This window comes from Suncus etruscus, chromosome 14 (genome assembly GCF_024139225.1).
Source record: "Suncus etruscus isolate mSunEtr1 chromosome 14, mSunEtr1.pri.cur, whole genome shotgun sequence".
Lineage (NCBI taxonomy): Eukaryota > Metazoa > Chordata > Mammalia > Eulipotyphla > Soricidae > Suncus > Suncus etruscus.
The window spans coordinates 84,651,773-84,679,713 of NC_064861.1; the positions used below are offsets into that span (position 1 = coordinate 84,651,773).

At 52.0% G+C, this 27,941-nt stretch overlaps 1 protein-coding gene across 1 annotated transcript; it reads left to right on the plus strand.

Moving 5' to 3' along the window:
* The first annotated feature begins 659 nt into the window (after nt 1-659).
* On the plus strand, nt 660-27,841 carry PLD3 (phospholipase D family member 3). Its single transcript, XM_049787180.1, has 13 exons — nt 660-732; nt 13,787-13,855; nt 16,947-17,029; nt 17,112-17,186; nt 17,273-17,415; nt 18,076-18,259; nt 23,838-23,958; nt 24,094-24,221; nt 24,332-24,532; nt 25,822-25,961; nt 26,793-26,958; nt 27,402-27,501; nt 27,591-27,841. The coding sequence occupies exons 3-13, from the start codon at nt 17,003-17,005 to the stop codon at nt 27,776-27,778; spliced, it is 1,473 nt and encodes a 490-aa protein (XP_049643137.1). The 5' UTR covers nt 660-732; nt 13,787-13,855; nt 16,947-17,002; the 3' UTR covers nt 27,779-27,841.
* The last annotated feature ends 100 nt before the right edge of the window (nt 27,842-27,941 follow it).

Genomic DNA, 27,941 nt, shown 5'->3' on the forward strand with positions numbered 1-27,941 from the left:
AAAGCTGGGACTCGAACACCCCAATCTACTGGCTTCCAAGTCCTACCACCACCTTCCACACTAAGTTGCAAGCGGCGTCACCATTCATCCACAACGACATGGGAGAGGAAAAAGTTGAGGTTCCAGCACGCACGAGCTCACTTTTCTCGCTCCGACCCCAAAGGACACCACCACCAGCCCCGAACCCCCATTTCACAGAGGAAGAAACTAAGGTTCAGGGAAGTCAAATCTCTGGCTCCAGCAGCACGCCGGATCGGGGACCTCGCCTCCCAAGGGAGCCCGACCACCATGCCCTCCCCACTGCATTCGAACCAGTCCCACCGCCGCCGGCCCGCGCCCTCACCTGGCACGGGTGCCCTGCGCCCCAACTCGAGCAGCCCGCCCTGTCTCCCCGCCGCGCCAACAGCCAAGACTCTCCTCCTGCAGCCCGGCGGCCCGCCCCGGAAGCGCCGCTCTAGACACCGGAAGGCAGAGCATCCGCCTACCCGCGGACACTCTAGCCCGCTACCAACAAGATTCGGGAGGTGTTGGCGTCACGTGACCGTGTCTCGGAGGCTCTTGTCCCCGCCCCTTTGGCTAGCTGCGCGGCCAATGAGAAAGGCGCTTTTTGCCCGGAAGGCGGGACTACGCCTGCGCGTTAGGCACCGGAGGTGGAGCCATCATTCCTGGGAGCAGTCCAGTAGATAGATGCGCGCTGCGCTGGGTCCCAAAGGTGGCTGTCGCGGAGCCCAGGTACTTACTGTGCAGACTCGGGGTGCGGCTCACCCGGCTGCCTTCCACTAGCTCTTCTTCCATCTATACTGCTGTCGACCCCCGACTTTTTTTATGTCGTCGTCCGTCCCCTGCGGTCGCATTCTTCTGAAATTGTCCCCACTCAGTTCCCGTAGCATCCCCCTATTTGTAAAATCTGATTACTTATTAATTTTTGGGGGGAGTTATACCCTGCAGTGCTCAAGGGTTCCTCCGGGCTCTACGCTCAGATATCGCTCCTGGCAGGCTCGGGGGACCATATGGGATGCCGGGATTCGAACCACCGTCCTTCTGCATGCAAAGCAAATGCCCTACCTCCATGCTATCTCTCTGACCCCTGAAATCTGTTCTTTTAGTAACCTATCTGGGCCTCTCTCCATTCCCTCCACCCACATTGGTGCCTCGAGCTTTTTGGTCGCTGGAGGAGCCACCTGGCTGGCCTTCACCCCTGTCTGTCATTATCTTGTATCACTACCCCATCTAGGCACCACCCATCCCCAGCAGAATATGTTGGCTGGGGGGGTGCCGCCACTCCGAAATCTCTGGGTCATCTTGATCACCTCCTGGCATCTTTGCCATCTCAGCTGACATCCAATAAAAGGATTGTGGGAGTTGTCACGATAAGCCCTGTCCTCCTCAACCCCTGGCTGCACAGACTTCATCCTCCCCCTGCACCGTCAGACTCAGCCATGGCAGCGCCCCCAGTCTATTTCCATATTGGGGTGAGGTTATTTTGGGGGGAGTGTCACACAGCGATATTCAGAGCTTTTTTTTTTTTGCACTCCTGGAGGGATTCTGGAAACGAAATGGGGTCCTGAGGCTGGAACCTATCTCTTCGCTCCCTGCTGTACTATCTCTTTCTTCATTTTTTTTTTTTTTTTTTGGTTTTTGGGCCACACCCGTTTGACGCTCAGGGGTTACTCCTGGCTATGAGCTCAGAAATCGCCCCTGGCTTGGGGAGACCATATGGGATGCCGGGGGATCGAACCGCGGTCCGTCCTACGCTAGCGCTTGTAAGGCAGACACCTTACCTCTAGCGCCACCTTCCCGGCCCCCTATCTCTTTCTTCAATTCCTTGCTTTCTATGTTGTCCTCAACTCCTTCCGAAGAGTTGATCCATCAACCATATGAAATCTCGCTGGAACTTATCTGTACTTGGTGGCTGTGGAGTCTCCCACTCTCTCTGTGAGCCATGCTATGCTGGAAGACATGGAAGTCTTGGGGGACAGAAGTGGGAGAGACTGGGGCCGGGCGGTGGCGCTGGAGGTAAGGTGCCTGCCTTGCCTGCGCTAGCCTAGGATGGACCGCGGTTCGATCCCCCGGCGTCCCATATGGTCCCCCAAGCCAGGAGCGACTTCTGAGTGCATAGCCAGGAGTAACCCCTGAGCGTCAAATGGGTGTGGCCCAAAAAAAAAAAAAAAAAAAAAAAGAAGTGGGAGAGACAATGGATAGTTTAGACCTAGCCTTCCTTGCACTTCTAGAAATGGTGTACAAAGAAATGAAGCAGGGGGCTGGAGCAGTGGCGCTAGAGGTAAGGCATTTGCCTTGCAAGCACTAGCCTAGGATGGACCATGGTTCGATTCCCCCAGTGTCCCATATGATTCCCCAAGTCAGGAGCGATTTCTGAGTGCATAGCAAGAAGTAACCCTTGAGTGTCACTGGGTGTGGCCAAAATAAATAAATAAAAAGAAATGAAGCAGGTTCTCTTGCCATACACATTCACAATCAAACTTCAGCCCCTCTCAAGCTCTAGGCTCAGTGAAGAAGTGCAGGGCAGTGAGTTGCAAAGTGAGCCTGAGGTTATGGCCCTCCCCTGCTTCTCACCTGGAGCCTTGTGATCTTGAGCAGGTTGATTTAACTGCCCTGTCCATGAAAATGCAAATGTATTAAGCCTGTTCTTTAGGCCCCAAACCATGCTAGGCTTGGGGGACATTGCAATGAATTGGACAGACCAAGATCCCTGGTTTAGCTTACATTCTGTCTGAGGGAGGAGCAAAAAACATCAGACTAGGAGAAGGCTCACAGGGCTGGAGCACATCCTATGCCTGCTGGGACCCCAGAGACCCCTGCTGGGTCCCTGGTACTGTATAACTTATGAAGACACTTCCAGGAAAGGTTTTCAGCCCCAGAGCAAGGGACCTGAGAGAGCTCAATGAGCTGAGTGCTTGCTTTGCATGTCGGGAGGCCAGGTTCAATCTTCAGTACCACACGGTCACACTAAGGCACTGCTGGGAGTGACCTCTGAGCACAGCTCAAGGAGTATCCCTAAGCAATCCTCTCCAAAAAATAGAGAAGACTGGAGAGATAATACAGATAATTAGGCACTTGTCTTGCACATGAGTGGCTGTGAGTCAATCTTGGTATCCCATATGGACTACCAAGTTCCACCAGGAATTCTCCCTGAGCACTTAGCCAGGAGTAATCCCGAGAACAGCCAGATGTGGCCCAAAAAGCAAAAGAAAATTGGTGGCTGGAACTATAGTACAGTGGGTAGTATGCTTGCATATAGCCCATTCTGGTTTGATACTTGATACCCCATATGGTCTCCCAAGCACCATCAGGAGTGACTTCTGAGTACAGAGCTAGGAGTAACCCTTGAGCATCACTCGGTGTGGGCCCCCAAAAAACAAACATAAGAAAGTGCTTTTTACTAGCCTTTTTGTTTTGTTTGTTTTGTTTTTGGGTCACATCCAGCAGTGCTCAAGGGCTAGTCATGACTGAGCTAAAGGATCATTTGTTTTGGTTTTGATTTTGGTTTTTGGGTCACACCCAGCAGTGCTCAAGGGTTACTCCTTGGCTCTGTGCCCAGAAGTCGCTCCTGGCAGGTTCGGGGGACCATATGGGATTCCAGGATTCAAACCGGGGTTCATTCTGTGTTGGCAGCATGCAAGGCAAAAGCCTTACTGCTGTGCCAAAGCTCCAGCACTGGGGATCATTCCTGATGGTGCTCCAAGGACCTTATTGGATCGGCCAGGTGCAAGGCAAACACCCTACCTGTTGTACTATCTTTCTGGCCCCTCACTTGCCTTTTACATGCAGTAAAGAGGATTGACCCTCATACTCCACATCCTGCCCTGTAGGGTTTCATAAGTGGGTTCCAGGCCAAGGAGATAGCATAGCCAGTAGGGAATGTGCTTTTTTTTGGTCCCTGTCACCACATAAGGTCTACTATGCCCCACCAGCAGTGATCTCTGAATACAGAGCCAGGAGTTAGCCTTAAGTACTGCTGGGTGTGCTCCTGAAACAATAACCAAGCAAACATAAGTGAGTTCCATAAGGGGCATCACGAAACATGTTTCTTGTCATGAAACAAGAACTGAGCTCTGGGGTCCAAGTGGGTAGGACATTGAGTTGAGGCCAGAAATGTGTTTTGAAGAGGAATGAGCAGCAGAAAGCAGAAAGAAAGATCTAGGGATGGAGCAGTAGAACAGTGAGTAGGGCATTTGCCTTGCTGCTGACCCAGGTTTGATCCCCTGCATCCCAGGTCCTCCATGCCCACCAGGAGTGATTCCTGAGAGCAGTGCCAGGAATTAACCCCTGAGCACCACTGTGTATAGCCCAAAACAAAACAACCAAGAAAAGAAAGTAAGGTCTACTGGGATGGAGAAGCATCTGTGATGATTTGGTGGTAAAAGTGGTTTTAGTTGGAGGAACTGAAAGGTATTAGATGGCTGGTCAGAAAGATGCTGAGAGGAAGCGGGAGGGGGGCGGGGGAGGGATTATTCGAGGAAGATTCTTCCAGCTTCTGTCAGTCAAGTCAGTCCACTGGGTATTTGTCCATGAAGACATGGGGGAGCCGCTGAGAGGTTCTGATCAGGGCTTAGATGGGGCTCTGACAGGAATCAGAAAGATTTGAGAGGAGGCTGGAGGTGGGAAATTTCATGGAGGGGGTAGAAAAGGGGTGAGTGGGATAGGCTCTCAAAGAGTGCTGGTTGGGGGTAGGCTGGAGATAAAGTACAGCCAAGGGGATGGGGTGGAGTGATGGCGTAGAAGTAGGGCGTTTGCCTTGCACGAGGCTGACCCAGGACAGACTGGTTTGATCTCCCAGTGTCCCATATGGTCCCCCAAGCCAGGAGTGATTTCTGAACGCATAGCTAGGACCCCTGAGTGTCATTGGGCGTGACCCCCTAAAAAAATGTACTTGCCTTTCACTTGGCCAATCTGGGTTCAATCCCCAGAATTCTATATGGTCCCCCTACTAATACCAGGAGTAGTTCCTAAGGACAAAGCCAAGAGTAACCCCTGAGCACCACCTGTTATAGACACCCCCCCAAAAGAGGCCAGGTTGGGGTTGAAGCAATAGAGGATAGGACATTTGCCTTGCATGCGGCCAAACTGGGCTCAATCCTCAGCATCCGTATGGACCCCGAGCCTGCCAGGAGTGATTTCTGAGCTTAGAGCCAGGAGTTACCCCTGAGTGTTAACTCAGTTACTGTTGGGTGGACCCAAAAGGAAAATAAAAAAAAGTCAGGAAGAAAAGCTGTGGGAGTAAGAATGCCTAATTTAGGGACTGGGCAAGAAGAGGTGGGGCCTTCCTAGAGGAGAGGAGGCAGCACAGAGATATAAAGGATGGGAAGGACAACTGTTCTGAAAATGGGTCTCAGTGGGTGAGTTACTTAGGGGAATAAGGAAAGTGGAACACCTGGGTAGGGTTTCTTGGAGTCAGATTTGAGTAAGAGTCAGGAGTGCTGAGTTCGCTTTGTGATAGGAAGGACTCTTGTTTTGTACATGGCCAACCCGGGTTTGATCCCTGAGCCAGAATTAAGCCCTAAAACATGTGGTTAAAAAAAAAAAATTTAGAAGGTACCGGAGTGATAGCACAGCAGGTAGAGTGTTTGCCTTGCATGTGACCGACCTGGGACCAGCCTGGGTTCGATTTTTACCATCACATATGGTCCTCTGAGCCTGCCAGGAGCAATTTCTGAGTGCAGAGCCAAGAGTAATCCCCGAGTGCCACCAGGTATTGCCCCAAAACCAAAGAATCAGTTTGTAAGAAACTGTGCACTGTTCCGTGTTCTTTTCAGTCCAGTGGGTCCACATGGGAAAAGGAACGTGGGCGGCTTGGCCAGTCAAGCAAGTTGGAAGCTGCCTCGGTTGTAAATGTGCTTTGTGGTGTGGCCAGGCCAAAGCTTCCTGTGATTTTCAGCCACACACCGCCCACCCTACCCCTTGGCCCTCTCCTGTCACTGTGAACCGACCTTGAATCATGCTTGAGCTTCACTCCCCAGCTGAAATGCCATGTCTTGGCTGGGACTTTATCTGCCCAGGGCTCCTACCCTCAGCTGGTGGTCGCTGTGTTAAAAGGAATGTCTGGAGACAGCCAGGAAGCTGTTCTCGAAGTTTTCCATTTGGGGGCTGGAGGATTAGTACTTGCTTTGCACTAAGTCCCGGCATGGGTTCAAACCCTAACACCACTTAGAGTCCCCTGAGCCCTCCAGGAGTGATCCCTGAATGCCCCCCAATAGGAAAACAACCAGGACAGCCTGTGGTTCTAAACTTAATCCCCGGGTATGTTGTTTGTGCCCCAAGGGGCTCCTGATCACCCCAGGTGGATGCCTGCAAAGATAGGACAGGGGTTAGGGCACTTGTCTTTGCTTCTACCCAGCATTGCATTTGGTACCCCAAGAACCATCTGGGGTGATTCTTGAGCCTAAAGTCATGTGTGAGCCCTTTGCACCACCAGGTGTGACTCAAAAAATTCTCCTAGGGCCCAAGTGATAGCACAGAAAAATTCGCCTAGGGCCCAAGTGATAGCACAGCAGTCAGGCTTTTGCCTTGCACGCAGTTGACCTGGGACGGACCTGGGTTCGATCCCTGGCATTCCATATAATCTCCTGAGTCTACAAGGAGCAGAACCAGGAGTAATCCCTGAGTGCCGCTGGGTATGGCCCAAAATCAAAACAAAACCAGGGCTGGAGCTATAGCACAGCAGTGGTAGGTGTTTGCCTTGCTTGCAGCTGACCCAGGACTGACCTCGACTCTATCCCTGGTGTCCCATATGGTCCCCCAAGCCAGGAGCTATTTCTGAGCACATAGCCAGGAGTAATCCCTGAGTGTCACCAGGTCTGGCCCAATAAAACAAAAAACAAAATGTCTTCTAGATTTTTATTTTGTTAAAAAAACAAAAAAGGAGGGGGCTGGAGCAATAGCACAGCTAGTTGGGTGTTTGTCTTGCCTGCAGCCAATCTGGGCTTAATCCCTGGGATCCCAAATAGTCCCCTGAGCCTGCCAGGAGCAATTTCTGAGGGCAGAGCAGAGAGTAATGCCAGGAGCAATTTCTGAGGGCTGAGCAGAGAGTAATCCCTGAGCCCCAACCCCCCCTCAAAGAAAAACAAAATACTCAGGTCAGAGTGATTAGGGCTTTGCCTTACACTCAACCAACTTGAGTTTGATCCCTGGCATCCCATATGGTCCCCTCAGCACCCCGGGAGTAATTTCTGAGTGTAGAGCCAGAAGTAACCCCCTGAGCATCACCAGGTGTGATAAGAAGGAAGGAAGGAAGGAAAGAAGGAAGGGAGGGAGGGAAGAAGGAAGGGCTCCTTGGAGCTGGAAAGATAGTACTGTGGGGTAAGGTGCTTGCCTTGCACTTGACTAACTCAAGTTTGATCCCCAGCATCATATATGGTCCCTTAAGTCCCACTAGCAGTGACCCTAGAACAAAGATTCAGGAATAAGCCCTGAACAGCCCCCCCAAAATAATTAAATTAAAAAAATAATTAAGATATGCCCATCATCTGGGGTCTCTAGCAAGGGACAAAGTAAAATTTTAAACAGATGATGTTGGCGCCAGAGAGATGGCAGGACAGGCTGGAGCGCAGCCGTTGCATGCGAAGAGCCTGATTCTGTCTCCTGCACTGTGATCTCCTGAGCACTGTTTGTGGAGCAGGTGTCACATGGCCCAACCTCACCTCTCTGAGGGAAGTGCAAGGACCCATGACCACTGTGTCTAGAAAGACGCTGGCTTCCGTTTCCTTTCCTGTGGGTTTGTTCTACCCCGAGGCAGGTAGAACCACAAGATCTGAGGTCAAAGATATCTTCGCAGTGGTTTAGGGTGAAAGAACTAACTGGGGGCATTGAAACGGCCCTCCTGGTGCTCTGGGCTTGGGTGGGGGCAGGGGCAAGCTGGGGGCATCAGCTCCAGCTTGGCAGCCTGACTCCAGCTGCCAATCCCCCCTATTTGTTTCTTGCTTTGGGGGCATTTGGGGAAGGGTGTTGAACTATACGTCATGGTGCTCAGGTAACTGCTAAGGGTAACATGTGGGTTTCTGAGGATTGAACCTTCAAAGCCATGGAATCCTCTCTCTGCCCCACACCCCCAGTTCAGTCTTTCATTTCCCTGCTTCTCTCAGGGATTTAGGGGTGGGGAGTACAGAAGCTTCTCCAGCTGAGCCTCAAAATCTGCTTTCTACAGAAGTTCTGTGAGCCTTAAGGGAAGTTAAATTAGGGCTGGAGAAGTTAGCGGGTAAACTGCATGCCTTGCACACATCCAGCCCAAGTTTCACCCTCTGGCATCCCAATATGGTCCCCTGAATCTACCAGGAATAATTCCTGAGCATAGAGCCAGGAGTAATCCCTGAGTGCCACTGGGTATGGCCCAAAAAACCAAAATAAATAATAGTTCCACTTGGGACCAGAGAGTTAGTACAGTGGGTAGGGCATTTGCCTTGCACATAACTGACTTGATTTCAATCCTCAAATCTTTGTGTGTGTGTGTGTGTGTGTGTGTGTGTGTGTGTGTGTGTGTGTCACACCCAGTAGCACTCGGGTTACTCCTGGCTCTATGTTTAGAAATTGCTTGTGGCAGGCTCGGTGGACCATATGGGATGCCGGGATTCGAATCACAGTCCTTGTGAATGCAAGGCAAGCACCCTACCTTCATGCTATCTATCTGGCCCATCAATCCCCAAATCTTATCAGTGGGAACCCAAGCCCACCTGGAGTGCAGAGCCAGGAGTAAGCCCTGAGCACTGCTGGGTGTGGCTCAAAAACAGCAACAATAATTGTGGCTGGATCAATAGCACAGCGAGTAGGGCAACTGCCTTCACACCCAGCTGACCTGGGTTTGTTCCTTGGTATCCCATATGATCCCCCCGAGTCTGTCAGGAGTAATTTCTGAGTGCTGAGCCAGGAATAACCCCCAAGCCCCATCGGGTGTAGCCCCAAAACAAAACAAAACCAAAAAAGTGAATAAACAAATAAAAGAAAGGTTAAATAGTGCCAAGGTTCCACTCCAAGCTCAAGGAAAAAGCATCTTCACCATTTCTGTCTCTCTGATGTGGCAGGCAAGGTCAAATGGGTAAAAACAGGAGAAAAAGAAAAGTGAAATAGGGGCCGGAGAGATAGCATGGAGGTAAGGCGTTTGCCTTTCATGCAGGAGGTCATCGGTTCGAATCCCGGCGTCCCATATGGTCCCCCGTGCCTGCCAGAAACAATTTCTGAGCCTGGAGCCAGGAATAATCCCTGAGCACTGCCGGGTGTGACCCAAAAAAAAAAAAACTACAAAAAAAAAAAAAAAGAAAAGAAAAGTGAAATAGTAAAGAATGATCCATAATGAAACACAAAGCTCCTGTCATGAAAGGTTCAAAAAGAGATAATCGAAGCCTTTCTTTTTCTTGTCTTTTGTTTGTTTTAAGAACTTAGAGTCGGGGCCGGGAAGGTGGCGCTAGAGGTAAGGTGTCTGCCTTACAAGCGCTAGCCAAGGAACGGACCGCGGTTCGATCCCCCGGCGTCCCATATGGTCCCCCCAAGCCAGGGGCGATTTCTGAGCGCATAGCCAGGAGTAACCCCTGAGCGTCAAACGGGTGTGGCCCAAAAACCAAAAAAAAAAAAAGAACTTAGAGTCAGGGAAAAGAAAGAAAAAAAAAAGAACTTAGAGTCAGGGGCTGGAAGGATAGCAGAGTGCTGTAGAGCATTTGCCTTGCATGCAGCCAACCTGGGATAGTCCCTTGAACCTGCCAGAAGTGCAGAGCCAGGAGTAACCCCTGAGCACCACCAGGTGTGGCCCAAAAACCAAATAAAATAAAATAAAATAAAGGAAGAAAGAACTTAGATTCAGGCTTACTGAGAATGTCATATCCGTGGAATGCACTTGACATGTGTCCTTGCTTTCATTCAGAAGAGCCACTTTAGTTCTATATCTCACCTGCTATCTTCAAATCCTGTGTGTGTGTGTGTGTGTGTGTGTTACAGTGACAGGTATATGCATATATATATATATATATTTATACATACTTTTTTTTTGGTTTTTGGGCCACACCCAGCGGTGCTCAGGGGTTACTCCTGGCTGTCTGCTCAGAAATAGCTCCTGGCAGGCACGGGAGACCATATGGGACACCGGGATTCGAACCAACCACCTTTGGTCCTGGATCAGCTGCTTGCAAGGCAAACGCTGCCGTGCTATCTTTCCGGGCCCTTTTGTTTTGTTTTGTTTTGTTTTTATGAGCCACACCTGGCAGCGCTCAGGGTTTTTTTCTGGCTCTGCACTCAGAAATCACTCCTGGCTCGGGACCATATGGGATGCCGGGATTCGAACCGCGTCTGTCCTAGGTCAGGTGCATGCAAAGCAAACACTCTACCACTGTGCTACCACTCCAGACCCATATACATACGATTTTTTGTTGTTTTTTTTTTGGGGGGGGAAGTGTTGGGTTGGGGGCCACATCTGGCAATCCTTAAGAATTAATGCCGGGGGCCGGAGAGATAGCATGGAGGTAAGGCATTTGCCTTTCATGCAGGAGGTCATCGGTTCGAATCCCGGCGTCCCATATGGTCCCCTGTGCCTGCCAGGAGCAATTTCTGAGCCTGGAGCCAGGAATAACCCCTGAGCACCGCCAGGTGTGACCCAAAAACCACAAAAAAAAAAAAAAAAAGAATTAATGTCGGTGGTTCTCGGCACCATATGTTGTGCCAGGGATTGAAGCTGGGTCAGCTGGGTCAACCAAGGCCCTACCTGCTGTGCTATGGCTCTGGCCCTGCCCCTTGGGCTCTTCTTGACCTTGAGTCCTTGTCAGATGAGGTTGGAATCCTGCCCACCTCACCTTCACTAGGTTGTTTGTTTGCTTGTTTATTTGTTTTTGGGTCACACCCAGCATTGCTCAGGGGCTACTCCTGGCTCTAGGCTCAGAAATCACTCCTGGCAGGCTCGGGGGACCATATGAGATGCCGGGATTCGAACCACCTTCCTTCTGCATGCAAGGCATGCCTTACCTCCATGCTATCTCTCCATCCCCTTCCCTAGGTTTTTGATTTTTGTCTTTGAACCACATCTGGCGGTGCTCAGGCTTTTGTTCTGGTTCTGAACTCAGGAATCACTCCTGGAGGGCTCCAGAGACCATATAGGATGCCGGGGATCAAATCCACTTGGTCATATGTAAGGTAAACACCCTACTAGCTGCATTATAGATAAGAATTTGGGTTGGAGATGTGGACCAGGGACATAGCACATGATTGGCATGTGTGTGTCCCTGGGTTTGATTCTCCAGGTTGCCCCTTTGCTAGATCTAGGGGAGATGCTGTTTCTCAACTCAGACTCCCAGAACCTTTTATTCCCTCTGCTCAGTTCCTTTCCTGTAAATTAGGTCACAGTCCCAAGGCACAAATTTCAGGGGCTCCATCAGCATGAGCATTCAACCCACTCTCACCCACATGGCTGATTGCCTCCCTTCTGCCTCTGATTCTCTTCTCATCTTTTCCATTCAGTGATTACCCAGGGCCCGCAGTAGGCATTCAGAAAATATGTATGAGGTCGACAAAGAGCCTCATGAGAAATAGGCGCTGCTGTTTGCATGTGGTTTTTGCATGCCGTTTTGCATGTGGTTAAACTGAGGCACAAATAACATCAGCACTTCTGCATGGCCCTCTCACCCAAGTGCTCAGGCCCTTCCCAAATCAGGCATGGATGTGGAGGAGGAATTGGAGCAATAGCTCAGCAAGGAGGGCACTAGCTAGCTTTACTTTTTTTGGCTCAGAAATTGCTCCTGGGCAGCCAGCGAGATTGCACAGCAGTAGGGCATTTGCCTTGCATGCAGACAACCCAGGATGGACCTGGGTTTGATTCCCAGCATCCCATACGGTCCCCAAGCCTGCTAGGAGCAATTTCTGAGTGCAGAGCCAGAAGTAACCCTGAGCACTGCTGGATGTTCCCCTCCCCCCCCCCCCCCGAAAAAAGGAATCATTCCTGGCAGGCTTAGGGACCATCTGGATGTCGGGGATCAAACCCAGGTTGTCCTAGGTCACTGCATGCAAAGCAAACACCCTACTTCTTTTTTTTGTTTGTTTGTTTGTTTTTTTGTTTTGTTTTGTTTTTGGGCCACACCCGGTGACGCTCAGGGGTTACTCCTGGTTATGTGCTCAGAAGTCGCTCCTGGCTTGGGGGACCATATGGGACACCAGGGGATCGAACCGCGGTCCGTCCTAGGTTAGCGCTGGCAAGGCAGGCACCTTATCTCTAGCGCCACCGCCTGGCCCCGAACACCCTACTTCTATACTATCACTGTGGCCCTGGCACTAGCTACCTTTGCATATGACTGATTCATGTTTGATCTTGGGCATCCCTATGGTCCCCCAATTCCTGCCAGGAATGATTCCTGAGTACAGAGCCCAGAGTAAGCCCCAAAACAAAAAAATCAGGAATCTGGCTCTGGGATTCCCAGTAGTCCCAGTATTATTCCCCAGTTCCAAACATGGTCCACTCTGGTTCACATGTGAAGAGACACAAGTTGCAGCACTGGCCTCAACATGTTAAACACCTGAGGTGTAGTGCTTTGATATAAATATAGCCAACATTAATTAGGGGCTATGCAACAGGGAGAGCATTTGCCTTACCACATGGGTTCAATCCTCAGCACCCCATAAGTTTCTCTTAGAGAAACCCCTGAGCGCTGCCTGGTGTGACCCAAAAACCAAAAAAAAAAAAAAAAAAAAAAGATTAAACCATTTATTGCCAGGCCTACCTTCACCATACAATTTTGTTTTGGTATTTGGGTGGTTGGGAGGAGTAGTGTTAAGTGTTGCTTAGGGGCTACTCCTGGCTCATTGCTCTAGGCAGTTCCCAGGAGACAGTGTAGTGCTGGGATTAGAACCCAGGGCCTCCCATATGCAAAGCCTACACGCTAGCTCTTTATGTCAACTTCCCAACTATAAAAATCCAAAGTCAGGGCCCGGAGAGATAGCACAGCAGTGTTTGCCTTGCAAGCAGCCCATCCAGGACCAAAGGTGGTTAGTTCGAATCCCGGTGTCCCACATGGTCCCCCGTGCCTGCCAGGAGCTATTTCTGAGCAGACAGCCAGGAGTAACCTCTGAGCGTTTTTTGGGTGTGACCCAAAAAAAAAAACAAAACAAAACAAAAAAAAATCCAAAGTCAAAAGATAGTACAGCGGGGCCGGGCGGTGGCGCAAGAGGTAAGGTGCCTGCCTTGCCTGCGCTGGCCTTGGACGGACCGCGGTTCGATCCCCCGGCGTCCCATATGGTCCCCCAAGCCAGGAGCAACTTCTGAGCGCATAGCCAGGAGTAACCCCTGAGCGTCACAGGGTGTGGCCCAAAAACCAAAAAAAAAAAAAAAAAAAAGATAGTACAGCAGTAGGATGTTCGCCTTGCATGCAGCTGACCCAGAATGGACCTGGGTTCGATCCCTGGCGTTCCATATGGTCTCCCAGCTAGGAGTGATTTCTGAACAAATAGCTAGGAGTAAGCCCTGAGCGCGTCAGCGGGTGTGGCCCAAAACCCAAAAAACAGTGTAACAGTATGGTGCTTGCCTTGCATATGACCAACCTGGGTTTGATTTCCAGCATCCTATTTGGTCTCCTGAGCACCTCCAAGAGTGATTCCCTAAAGCACAGAGCCAGGGATAACCCTTGAGCAGAGCCGGGTGTAGCTCAAAAACCAAAACAAAAAATAAACAAAAACCACCCAACAGATAGCCACTGCTGATTTGAGTGGAGTCAGTGGCCTTGGCTATTCGCAGACTCACCCTGCTCCGTCCCACCCTTCATTTCTCCCTCAGTTTTGTTTGTTGATCTTACATTTCTGAATTTCACAGGAAACTCTGCTGTTCCAACCTGATGTTCTTTAACAAAGTACTTCTCAGCCAGACCGGCACAAATCAAAGGTAAATGCTTCTCCTCTCAACCTCAGCTTGTCTCTGAGACTTCTCCCCCTCTTCTGCTTCCCCTGGGGGGCTCCCTGATTTTCCATCACCTTGTCCCCGTTCCCCTGTCTTCCAGGAGTGGAGGGGATCTACCAGTGCCTTGTCCTGGCCAAGCTGGGAGCAGACATTAATGGGGAAGGAGTGGCAGTGCAGAGGTTAAGACATTGATCTTTCATGTGGCTGACCCCACTTAGATCACCAGGAATAACGTGGGCACAGAACATGGGGCACTACTAGGTGTGGCCCAGATTCCAAACAACAAAAATGGGTGGGGAGAGGGGGCTTTCATATTCTCACTTCTTGGGGGTCAAAGGAGAATCTACTTTTGTTTGTTTGCTTTGGGGCCATACCTGAAGGTGCTCACAGCTTACTCCTGGCTCTGCACTCAAAGACCACTCCTGGAGGGACTTGGGGAACCGAATGGAGGGCTGGGGATCAAGTCCTGATCAACTAGGTGCAAGGCAAATGTCCCCCCCTCTACTCATTATAGCCCCCCCCTGACCCCCAACTTTGAGTTTTTTGTTTTGGAGCCACACCTAGCATTACTCCTGGCTCTGGGCTCAGTAATTTTTTGTTTGTTTGTTTGTTTGTTTTTGTTTTTTGGGGCCACACTCGGTTAGGCTCAGGGGTTACTCCTGGCTATTCGCTCAGAAATAGCTCCTGGCTTGCGGGGAACATATGAGACGCAATCCGTCCTGGGGCTTGCAAGGTAAATGCCTTACCTCTCACGCCACCACTTCAGCCTCTGGGCTCAGTAATTTTTCTTGGGGTGCTCAGGACACCATATTGGGTGCCGAGGATTGAACCCTGATTTGTATGCAAGCTAAATGCCCTATCTGCTATATTATAGCTCTGGTCCTTTGTTGTTGGTTTTTTTTTTTGGGGGGGGGGCGGGAGGTGGTATTTTTGGCTACACCTTATAGTGCTCAATCAAGCTTGGTTCTGAGATTGAGGGTCACTCTGGGAACCACCTGCCCCTATTTTGCATTTTTTTGGGGGGCCACACCTGACTCTACACTCAGAAATATCACTCCTGGCAGGCTCGGGGTACTCTATGGGATGCCGGGATTCAAACCACCATCCCTCTTCATGCAAAGCAAACGCCCTATTTCCGTGCTATCTCTCTGGTCCCCCTATTTTGCATTTTTTTTTTTTTTTTTTTTGTGGTTTTTGGGTCACACCCGGCAGTGCTCAGGGATTATTCCTGGCTCCAGGCTCAGAAATTGTTCCTGGCAGGCACGGGGGACCATATGGGACGCCGGGATTCGAACCGATGACCTCCTGCATGAAAGGCAAACGCCTTACCTCCCATGCTATCTCTCCGGCCCCTATTTTGCATTTTAAGGGAAGAAAATAAACTTGCAATGGAAAGCAATCCTGATGTCCTTGTAAAAAATAAAAATAACATCTTTTGGAGGAGCGGGATATTTGTCCACACATGGCAGAAACTTGGACTCCCTGGGGCTGGGTCAATCCCACGGGCTCAGAGAGCCAAACCGTGCTCCCGCCTGTGCCCCGCCGTTCTGAGCTATCTCCCCCGCGCCTGGGCACCTCTTCTGTCGCTCGAGCTCCCCAGAAAATAATTCTCTGCATGTATCTATAGACACGTCCTTCCTTTGGCTCAGAGGGTGTGTGTGGGATCCTTCCATTTATGTCTCTAGTGGAGACAAATCCCCAAATCCTGCTCCCCAGCCAGCACCCGGATTTCAAAAGCAATAATTTTTGGGGAGGGGGGAAATTCTTTTTTTTTTTTGGTTTTTGGGCCACACCCGGCGGTGCTCAGGGGTTAGTCCTGGCTGTCTGCTCAGAAATAGCTCCTGGCAGGCACGGGGGACCATATGGGACACCGGGATTCGAACCAACCACCTTTGGTCCTGTATCGGCTGTTTGCAAGGCAAATGCCGCTGTGCTATCTCTCCGGGCCCAAGGGGGGGGGGAATTCTTTATCAAAATATCAACTGACTTTAAAAAAATTTTTTTAAATAATCCAAAAAAAAAAAAAAACAAATAATCCCACCTCTGCAGAGCTTCTAATCCCACCCCGGCCGAGCTTCTAAGTTAGATCTGATCGCCCCCCTTTATTTTATTTTATTATTATTTTATTTATTTATTCACCCTAACCTATTCCCGATCACTGATCGATCTTCACCCCACGGGGACAAAACTTCCCAAAGGTTTGCAGGCGCCCCAAGAAATGAGTTCCTTTTTGCGCTTTTTGGGCCTGCAGCGTCCCCACCCGACCTCGATCGGCCAAGCTCTCTAGAGAGCCACCCCCAACCCCTAAGGACGTACAGCACCCACCCGGGCGGGGCTGCAAGACCAAGTGGGGAGACTGGGCTCCCCCACCCGCACCCCCACCGCCGCACGCACTGCGCAGGCTCCCCGCTGCAGTGAGCGGAGCCTCGGCGGGCCCCGCCTCTCCCTCTCCGCCCGCCCCCTGCTCAGCCTGTCGGGGCAGAAGCTGGGGCCCCGCCGCGGTAGCTGCCGCCGGTTTGCAGAGTAAGACCGAGGCTCTTGGGGGTCCGGGGTCGGGGGTTGTGGAGGAGATCTTGGGTCAGGGGTGCTAGGCCGGGGTCTGCGCGGGGTCCTGGAGCTGAGCTGTCATCTGTGTGTGTGTCTGATCACTTGGGCAGCTGAACCACCTGGAGAAAGGCTCCCCTCCTTGTCCCTCCTTGTCCTGGGTCTGGGCACGAGGATCTGGGGCTCCACTAACACCCTCCCGAGTTGGCTTTGGGGGAGCTGCGTGGTTGAGAGCTCCTCCGACCGGGCAAGGTGCTCCCAAGGACTCGGGTGGGCGTGAAGGGGGGCTGGGTGGACCGACATTGGGGGGCGGGGGCGGACTGGCAAAGGATGGGAGCAAGCAAGCACGAGGCTTCGGGCAGGGAGATTTCGAAATCCTGCTGGCCAGTGCTCAGCTTCCTCCTTTGGGGTGGGAAGGCAGGGCGCCAGTGACCCCCCGTGATCGCGGACAAGGAGCCCCAGTGGGTCCCGTGAGCCCCAAGACGCACCTTTCTAGGACCACTTCCCCGGTGACCGCTTGGCTTGCCCGCAGTTGGGAGACCCCGACACACCCACTTTCCCATCTGGGCTGCTCTGGCCGCAGGCAAGATGAAGCCGAAACTCGTGTACCAGGAGGTAGGTGGACGGAGGAGGGATCGGGGCAGATCAGGCGGGTTTGAGGGAGCTGCCTGTCATGCCCTGTGCCCCCCACTCCTAGCTAAAGGTACCCGTGGAGGAATCAGCCACCGAGCTGCACTTGAATGAGATCGAGGCTTGGAAGGCTGCAGAGAAGGTAGGACCCCTGGGTTGCAGGTGGGTTGTAAGTGGGTTGCAGGTTGTCCCTGCCCTGGGCGGCCTGACGCCTCCCCTTCCCCACAGAAAGCCCGCTGGGTCCTGCTGGTCCTCATCCTGGCCGTGGTGGGCTTCGGGGCCCTGATGACTCAACTCTTCCTATGGGAATATGGGGACTTGCATCTCTTCGGGCCCACCCAGCGCCCAGCTCCCTGCTATGACCCCTGCGAGTAAGTGGGGACCCGGAGTGGATGCATTTGGTAGGGGACGCCCACGGGTCACTTGGCTGAGCCTGGCCTGCATGCATGCGACTCTGCCCAAAGAGGGCGGTCACTCCGCTCCCCAAGTGCTCCCTCACAGTTCTGCCCCCCACCGCCTTCTTCCCACACTGTTGCCATGGCAGCCACAGAGTCATCTTCCATCCAGGCGCAGAACAGACGTGCATGGCAGCTCCCTGGCCACATGTGTGTGGGCACAGACCCCCCCCACACACACATACACACACATGCATAGAGCCTCCTTCCACACCTCCACACAGATGCACGGACTTAGATTCTCAGGAGAAGCACTTCTACAAATAAACCCAGGCCAAAGGGATGGTGCTGGGGTAGCGTACTTGCCTTGCATGTGGCCAATCCGGGTTCAGTCCCCAGTATTCCATATCGTTCCCTGGTGTACCACCAGGAGTGATTATTGAGTGCAGAATCAGCTGTAACTCCTGGGTGCTGCCAAGTGTAGCCTAAAAAATCAAACAACAAAAACTAAAAAAACAATTCTGATGGTTCAAGGGGTTTAAGCACCTCCTTGCCTGTGGTACCCCCGAGTATCTGAGTGCTGGAAAGTCTGGCCTGGACAGTCACTCTCTGGTCTCATCTCTCCCTGTCGCCCAGAGCCGTGTTGGTGGAGAGTATTCCTGAGGGCCTGGACTTCTCCAACACCTCCACCAGCAACCCCTCCACTAGCCAGGCCTGGCTGAGCCTGATCGCCGGCGCCCAAAGCAGTGTGGACATCGCCTCCTTCTATTGGACGCTGACCAACAATGACACCCGCACCCAGGATCCGTCCTCCCAGCAGGTACCCGGCAGCTGGCCAGAGGTGTCTGCCACGGTCGTCCAGCATATCAGGATGTGGGTTTGCTTACTCAGGGTCACGTGGGCAGGTGTGAGTTAGCTGCAGTACCCACTGACTAGCCTCCACACAGGGAAAGGACAGAGTGAAGAATAGCCCCTAAAGATAGCCTGGATGCCACTTGCCCTTGTTAGGGCCAAGAACAAGTCTCCTTGCCTCTCAGCGGGCCTCAGTCTCCGGATCTGTAGAATGGGATCAAGAGATTACTCACCTCTTCTTTTTTTTTTTTTTGTTTTTTGTTTTGTTTTTGGGCCACACCCGGCGGTGCTCAGGATTTACTCCTGGCTGTCTGCTCAGAAATAGCTCCTGGCAGGCACGGGGGACCATATGGGACACCGGGATTCGAACCAGCCACCTTTGGTCCTGGATCGGCTGCTTGCAAGGCAAACGCCGCTGTGCTATCTCTCCGGGCCCGATTACTCACCTCTTAAAATGGGGCCAGTGTCCCTCCTCTCAGAGCAAAGCAAGGTCATCTTTACTCATGCTAGTTGCCCCTTCAGAGTTTGGCCAGCCCAGATACTGACCGGTACTGAAGCCTGATTATTTCCGTAGCCAGTATATTTTTGTTTTTTATTTTGTTTGTTTATTTTTGAGTCAAGGCAGCGCTCAGGGGTCATCCTGGCTCTGTGCTCAGAAATCACTCCTGGCAGGCATGGGGGCCCATATGGGATGCCGGGATTTGGACCACCATCAGTCCTGGATCAGCTGTGTGCAAGGCAAATGCCTTACCATTATGCTATCTCTCTGGCCCCACCATAACCAGATTTTTTTTTTGGGCCACACCCATTTGATGCTCAGGGGTTTCTCCTGGCTGTCTGCTCAGAAATAGCTCCTGTCGGGGCCGGGTAGGTGGCGCTGGAGGTAAGGTGTCTGCCTTGCAAGCGCTAGCCAAGGAAGGACCGAGGTTCGATCCCCCGGCGTCCCATATGGTCCCCCCCCCAAGCCAGGGGCGATTTCTGAGCACATAGCCAGGAGTAACCCCTGAGCGTCAAACGGGTGTGGCCCAAAAACCAAAAAAAAAGAAATAGCTCCTGGCAGGCACGGGGGACCCTATGGGACACCGGGATTCGAACCAACCACCTTTGGTCCTGGATCGGCTGCTTGCAAGGCAAACGCCGCTGTGTTATCTCTCCAGGCCCCATAGCCAGATTTTTTATTTTGGTTTGGTTTGATTTGTTTTTCTTATTTTGAGCCATACCCAGTGGTGCTCTGGGATTACTTCTGGCTCTGTGCTCAGAATTCACACCTAGCAAGCTGGGTAGACCATATGGGATGCCGGATAGAACATGGATTGGCTATGTGCAAGGCAAACATCTTACCTGCTGTGCTATTGCTCAAGCCCCACCATAGCCAGTTTATACTGGGCGGCTTCTGGATTTGCAACTGGTTTATACTGGTAGGCTTCTGGATTTGCAACTGGACCTCCTCCTAAATGGAGAAGTCCTTCTGTGAAAAAGCAGAATGATTTCTCGCCTCTGTTCCTCTCTCGCCTTCCCGCCCCCTTATTTAAGAAGACAAAGTTTAGGGGCCAGAGTGACAGCACAGTGGTAGGGTGTTTGCCTTGTACAAAGATGACCCAGGACAGACCTAGGTTTGATCCCCGTCATCCCATATGATCCCCCGAACAAACATGCCAGGAGTGATTTCTGAGCGCAAAACCAGAAGTAATCCCTGAGGACTGCTGGGTGTGACCCAAAAAGCAAAAAAGAGGAGACAGTGTTTAATAATTAAGAAAAAATGCAGGGGCCGGGTGGTGGCGCTAAAGGTAAGGTGCCTGCCTTGCCTGCGCTAGCCTTGGACGGACCGCGGTTCGATCCCCCGGTGTCCCATATGGTCCCCCAAGCCAGGAGCAACTTCTGAGCACATAGCCAGGAGTAACCCCTGAGCGTTACCGGGTGTGGCCCAAAAACCAAAAAAAAAAAAAAGAAAAATGCAGATGAAGGTGATAATACAGAGGTTAAGGCATTTGTCTTGCACACGGCCCAACCCAGTTTGAATCTGGCACTACATATTGTTCCACTGAGCACCTTCAGATGTGTCCTCTGAGCACAGAGCCAGGAATAAGCCCTGAAGATTGTGAGATGTGGCCCCCAAACCGAGAAAATAGACAAAAATATTCAAGTCATGGGGCCAGAGAGATAGCACAGCGGTAGGGCATTTGTCTTGCATGCAGCCAATCCCCAGGATGGACGGTGGTTTGAATCCCAGCATCCCATATGGTTCTCCATGCCAGGAGCTATTTCTTTTTTTTTGTTTGTTTTTTTTTGTTTTTGTTTCTTTGGGCCACACCCATTTGATGCCCAGGGGTTATACCTGGCTAAGCGCTCAGAAATTGCCCCTGGCTTGGGGGACCATATGGGACGGCGGGGGATCTAACCGAGGTCCTTCCTTGGTTAGCGCTTGCAAGGCAGACACCTTACCTCTAGTGCCACCTCACCGGCCCCCACCAGGAGCGATTTCTAAATGCAAGGCCAGTAGTAATTCCTGATTGCTGCTGCTGGGTGTGACTCAAAAATACAAAAAAAAATTTCAAGTCAAGCCTGGGAGGTGTGCCCACCTCATGGTACCTCCATCCAATCCCATGTTCCACATAATCCCTAGCACCACATAGCCCATCTAAGTGTCCGTATGTGTAGCATTCAGGGCCTCCAAGCATTGTCCTGGTGGTCCCTAGCAAATAGTTTCGCAAACTTGGTCCCTGGCATTAAGTTCTTGCCCAGTTAATCAAGTGTCATCTGGAGGAAAACCCTGAGCCCCATGTGTCATGCCTGGGAGCCCAATCAAAAGCAGTTGAACTCAGAAATGCTTTAAAATGTGTGCCACGGAGGTCAGAGAGATAGCATGGATGTAGGGCATTTGCCTTGCATACAGAAGGACAGTACTAGCATCCCATGTGGTCCCCTGAGCCTGCCAGGTAAGATTTCTGAATATAGAGCCAAGAGTAACCCCTGAGCGCTGCCGGGTGTGACCCAAAAACAAAAGCAAATCAACAAAAAATAAATCAGTAAGATAAAATGTGTGCCACGAAGTGAACTGTGAGGTCAAAGACTTCCTCAATTGAGAAGAAAAAAACAAGGCAAATAGGGCCAGAAAGATGTACAGAGGTGAAGGCACTTCCTTTCACACAGCCAATCTGGGTATCATCTCCCATCATGAGCAGGAGTGATCCTTGAGCACAGAGGCACAGAGCCAGGAGTAAACCCTGAGCTCTGCCTGCTGTGGCCCAAAAACAAAAAAATAATTATGGACCCGGAGCAATAGCACAGCGGGTAGGCCTTTTCCCTTGCATGTGGCTGGTCTAGATTCAATCCCCACCATCCCATATTACCCAAGCCTGCCAGGAGTGATTTCTGAGCTCAGGGCCAGGAATAATCCCTGAGCACCATCAGATGTGGCCCCCAAACCAAAAGAATACTACTAATAAAATCAAAACAAAACTAGTAAAACAGCTTGAATTAGAACAATCTGAGCCAGAGCAGTACTACAGTGGGTAGGGAGCTTGTCTTACATGTGGTGGACCTGGGTTCAATTCCCAACACCCTATATTATCTGCGGATCACTGGGAATAATCCCTGAGCTCAGAGCCAGGAGTGAGCCCAGACCATTGCAGGGTGCTCTGGCAAAAAAAAACAAACAAAAAAGCAAAACAAAACAAAAATACCTATGAAAATGCTTAATTGACATTGCTATTTTGCTTCTTTTTTGTTAGTTTATGTATTTTGGGGGGTCTTCCCCACAGCATAGTTGTATCCCAGTGGGAGCCAGTGTCTGACCTGTGCCAGGCATGATATGCCCCAGCCCTTTATACTCTCACCCTGGCCTACGCTATTTGTTTTCAGACAGAACATTGCAGCTGTCACTTCAAGACTGGTGGCTGGTATGAGGTCCTCAATGCAATGCGTATCAACTAATTTACATTTTGATGTGATGTTAACTTATTTGGAGGAGCCATACTCAGTGATGCTCAAGGGTTACCCCTGGCTTTGTGCTCAGGATTTACTTCTGGTGGTATATATGGTATATAACCATGTAGGAGGCTAGGGAGAAAACTGGGGTCAGTTGTTTGCAAGACAAGCTACCTACCCTCCGATGTTAATTTTGTTGTTGCTGTTGCTGTTGTTTTTGGACCATACCTGGCAGTGCTCAGGGGTTACTTCTGACTCTGCACTTAGAAATTACTCCTAGCAGGGGCCAGAGCGGTGGCACAGGAGGTAAGGCGTCTGTCTGCCTTGCATGCGCTAACCTAGGACAGACCACAGTTCAATTCCCTGGCATCCCATATGGTCCCCCAAGCCAGGAGCAATTTCTGAGCACATAGCCAGGAGTAACCTCTGAGCATCACCAGGTGTGGCCCAAAAACCAAAAAAAAAAAAAAAAAAAAAAAAAAAAGGAAGGAAGGAAGGAAGGAAGGAAGGAAGGAAGGAAGAAGGGAGGGAGGGAGGGAGGGAGGGAGGAAGGAAGGAAGGAAGGAAGGAAGGAAGGAAGGAAGGAAGGAAGGAAGGAAGGAAGGAAGGAAGGAAGGAAGGAAGGAAGGAAGGAAGGAAGGAAAGAAGAAATAAATTACTCCTGGCAGGCTCAGGGAACCATATAGGGTGCCGGGAATCAAACCCAGGTCAGAGGTGTGCAAGATAAACATCCTATCTGCTATGCTATCGCTCCAGCCCTGATGTTAACTTTTTGGGTTTTTTTGTTTTGTTTTGTTTTGTTTTTGTTTTGGGGCCACACCCGTTTGACGCTCAGGGGTTACTCCTGGCTATGCGCTCAAAATCGCCCCTGGCTTGGGGGGACCATATGGGACGCCGGGGGATCGAACCGTGGTCCGTCCTATGCTAGCGCTTGCAAGGCAGACACCTTACCTTTAGCGCCACCTTCCCTGCCCTAACTTTTTGTTTTTGGGCCACACCTGGTGCCGCTCATGGGTTACTCCTGGCTTTGTACTCAGAAATTGCTCCTGGCTTGGGGGGGACCATATGGGACACCGGGGATCAAACCGAGGTCCATCCTGGATCAGCCGAGTGCAAGGCAAACGCCCTACCGCTGTGCTATCATTCTGGCCCCCTGATGTTAACTTTTTTTTTTTTTTTTGGTTTTTGGGCCACACCCAGTAACGCTCAGGAGTTACTCCTGGCTATGCGCTCAGAAGTTGCTCCTGGCTTGGGGGACCATATGGGACACCGGGGGATCGAACCGCGGTCCGTCCAAGGCTAGCGCTGGCAAGGCAGGCACCTTACCTGATGTTAACTTTTTAAACATCTTAAAATACTGCCCTGATGATATTAGTTTGTCCTGGTGCCAGTGATTCTGATTGGGGTTAGCCACAGGCAGGCTGCGCTCCTTAACCCCTATAAGACTTCTCGTCTAGGTGAGGGTCTTAAAGTCTTGTCTGTAAAGCTAACCTCAGTAGTCCTTCTATTGTAAAAATTGTTGGCTCCTGATCACCTCCCAAGGCCCAGTGTCCAAACACACTGCACTGGAGGGGCTGGCCTGGCCAAAGTGGCCCCTCAGAGCCTGTTCCTTCCCACAGGGCGAAGAGGTTCTTCGTCAGCTGCAGTCCCTGGGCACTCGGGGTGTGCAAGTTCGAGTGGCTGTGAACAAGCCCAAAGGGCCCCAGCCACAGGCAGATCTGCAGGACCTGCTACGGAGTGGTGAGTTTGGGGGGGGGACAGAGGCTGCAGACGATGAACTAAGGTGGCTCAGGTGGCAGACAGTGAACTGGGGAGTTGAGGTCACTGGTCTGGGCTGCACAGACCTGCCCTGATCATTCCCACGACGTCCTCCAGGTGCCCAGGTGCGCATGGTGGATATGCAGAAGTTGACTCACGGCATCCTGCACACCAAGTTCTGGGTGGTGGACCAGACCCACTTCTACATCGGCAGCGCCAACATGGACTGGCGCTCCCTGACCCAGGTCTGTGCGTCCTGTCCACCTCCCAGTTCCTTCCTGGCCGACCGAATGTGCGGTGCGCTGCATCCCACAATTGGCTCCGTCCAATCTCAACCACAGCTTCTGTTCTCCAGGTCAAGGAGCTGGGCGTGGTCATGTACAACTGCAGCTGCCTGGCCCAAGACCTGAGCAAGATCTTCGAGGCCTACTGGTACCTGGGCCAGGAAGGCAGCTCCATCCCATCCCCCTGGCCACGGACCTATGACACCCACTACAACCAGGAGACGCCCATGGAGCTCTGCCTCAATGGGACCCCTGCTCTGGCCTACCTGGCAGTGAGTCTCATATGGCTCACACCTCTACCTAGCACTGCCCAGTGATAGGTGGAAATGGGGTGGGGGACTACTCCAGGACCCAGCAAACCAGTGGCCATGGTTTCATGTTGGATATAGATATCTAAGTGCTCAAGGCAAGTAGCTGGGTCCATCAGTCCTCGGCTTGACTCTGTGCAGTCCCACATAGCTGCACGTGGCTTTCCATTTTAATTAAAATTAGGGGTGGGGGCCCCAGAGCGATAGATAGCACAGCAGGTAGGGCATTTGCCTTGCAGCAGCCAGCCCTGGTTTGATCCCCAGCCTCCCATATAATCCCCCAAGCCTCCCAGGAGTGATTTTTGTTTTTCTGTTTTTTTATTTTGTTTGTTTGTTTGTTTGTTTTTAAGTTTTTGGGCCACACCCATTTGACGCTCAGGGGTTACTCCTGGCTATGCGCTCAGAAATCGCCCCTGGCTTGGGGGGACCATATGGGAAACCGGGGGATCGAACCGCTGTCTGTCCTACGCTAGCGCTTGCAAGGCAGACACCTTACCTTCCCAGCCCCCAGGAGTGATTTCTGAGCACAAAGCCAGGAGCACCTGAGCACTGTCAGGTGTGACCCAAAAACAAAACAAAAAAGTTAGGTGTGTGACTGGAGAGATAGCACAGCGGTAGGTCATTTGCCTTGCATGCAGCCAACCAAGGTCAGATGATATTTTGATACCCAGTATCCCATATGGTCCCCCGGAGCCTGCCAAGGAGTAACCCCTGAGCACCTTGGTGTGACCCAAACCCCTCTCCCCAAAATAGGTGTGGAGGGGTGACTGGGGAGGTAGGTCAGTGGCAGCAAACTTGCCTGGGGTGTATGAGACCCTGGACTCAACATATTCACTGAAAAAATATATATATTTAGGAGGCTATTTCAGTCTGGAGTAGAAGCTAGGTTTATTTCCCGGTACTGCAAAGAACTAGATAAATAAATGAGGGGCTAGTTCTGGGGCTGAGGGCCCTCACATGGACCTCGCCCCAGGTTTGAGTCCCCAGCTACATGATGGTTGCTCTGAGTGGCACTGCTGAGCATGGCCCAAAAACTAAAGGGAGAGATAAAATAAAGGGGGGAGGGCCAAAAATAAAGCAAAATTAGAATCAGTGGTTGGCTTTAGTCTAACCCAGATTCCAGTGCTGCTGGGGCTGGGAATAGTTTCCCCTGGGTCTCAACTGTGTGACCTCAGGGAAGTCTCTTCCATATTTGAGCCTGAATCCGGCCACCTTGGGCTACTCCATATACTGTCCTCCCCTCCCCACCGCAGAGTGCACCCCCTCCACTGTGTCCAAGTGGCCGCACCCCGGACCTCAAGGCCCTGCTGAACGTGGTGGACAGTGCCCGGAGCTTCATCTACATCGCCGTCATGAACTACCTGCCCACCATGGAGTTCTCCCACCCGCGCAGGTATCCGTTTCAGGCACCAGCATGATCCAAGACAGCAGGCAGAGGGGCATGGACAGGGCCACTGGGCAGGGTGTGGGGTGTCTGAGGGGATTCAGGAGGTCAGAAGCAGGAGGCCTGTTTAAGGTTCAGGTTTGGTGGGGGTATTTTGTTTTTTCGTTTTGGTTTTGGGGCCACACCCAGTGGCACTTGGGGGTTACTCCTAGCTCTGCATTCAGAAATTGCTCCTAGGGCCCGGAGAGATAGCACAGCGGCATTTGCCTTGCAAGCAACCGATCCAGGACCAAAGGTGGTTGGTTCGAATCCCGGTGTCCCATATGGTCCCCTGTGCCTGCCAGGAGCTATTTCTGAGCAGATAGCCAGGAGTAACCCCTGAACACTGCTGGGTGTGGCCCAAACCCCCCCCCCAAAAAAAAAAAAAAAAAGAAATCGCTCCTGGCAGGCTTGGGATTGTAAAGGATGAAGGGAATTGAACCTGGGTCCGTCCCAGGTTGGGTGCATGCAAGGCAAAGGCCCTACCACTGTGCTATGTCTCTGGCCCCAGGTTTGGCATTTTGATCCAGGACGGGAAGTGGAGGCTACTTGGGCCCGGGGAGAGTGTGTGTGTATGGGGGTGCTCTGTGCAACTGCACCAAGATGTTAGGGTGGGTTGTGTGTGTGTGACAGGAATGGGAGACAGCAAATGTGGGGGTTCCACAGCAGAATGGAGACCTGCCTTGGTGGAGGCAAAAGTCAAACCAAGGTTTGATTTCTTCAGGTAGAAGGCGAGGCTTGGGGTTCGACCCCACGTGTCTATCCTGTCCCAGCAGCCCTGAACTGCGCCCCTTCCTGCAGGTTCTGGCCCTCCATTGATGACGGGCTGCGGCGGGCAGCCTACGAGCGTGGTGTCAAGGTTCGCCTGCTGGTCAGCTGCTGGGGCCACTCGGAGCCATCCATGCGGCCTTTCCTGGCCTCACTGGCTGCCCTGCGTGACAACCACACACACGCTGACATCCAGGTGGTGAGTGCCTGTCCCGGGGGTCAGATCCTGTGAGGGGTGACAGGGCCAGGGTGCTCATCCCCACCTGAGAGCACCAATAAGACTTGGTGGGAAGGGGCCAGAGAGATAGCACAGTCGTAAGGCGTTTGCCTTGCATGCAGAAGGACGGTGGTTCAAATCCCGGCATCCCATTTGGTCCCCTGAGCCTGACGAGGGTGATTTCTGAGCATAGAGCCAGGAGTGACTCCTGAGCGCTGCTGGGTTTGACCCACACACACACACAAAAAAAAAAAGACTTGGTGGGAAGAGGAGGAGCGTCTGAGATGCAACTGGAGGGGCAGATGGAAACGTATAAGGGTCACTGAGCCCCCCCATACATGGAGCCTTGTCTGGGCCTTAAGTCTTTATGGGGCACAGTAGAAACTCAGCTCTCACACCCCACCTGCCTCTCCCCTGCCCCTCAGAAACTGTTCGTGGTCCCAGCGGACGAGGCCCAGGCCCAGATCCCCTATGCCCGTGTCAACCACAACAAGTACATGGTGACCGAGCGTGCCTCCTACATCGGTGAGTGGCCCGTACTCAGTGGTAGCCACAGGGGATGCTAGGGGACACTGGGCACCTCCCCAGGCCTGATTGTTCCTACAATCCTGCAGGAACCTCCAACTGGTCAGGCACCTACTTTACCCAGACGGCGGGCACCTCGCTGCTGGTGACACAGAATGGGCAAGGCGGGCTACGGAGCCAGCTGGAGGACGTGTTCCTTCGGGACTGGAACTCTCCCTACAGCCACAACCTCGACACCCCAGCCAACACCGTGGGCAATGCCTGTCGCCTGCTCTGAGACTCAGCCCACTCGGATCCAACTGCCTGGCAGGCCCCAGCCCCATGCCCCACCTCCCCCACCCCCACCTCTGTCTACCCCCTTGGTGGTCGGTCCACAGGTTCCCCATCTTCCTCTACCTGTTGCCTCTACCTCCAGCCCCATGCCTTGGCCCTCGGACCCA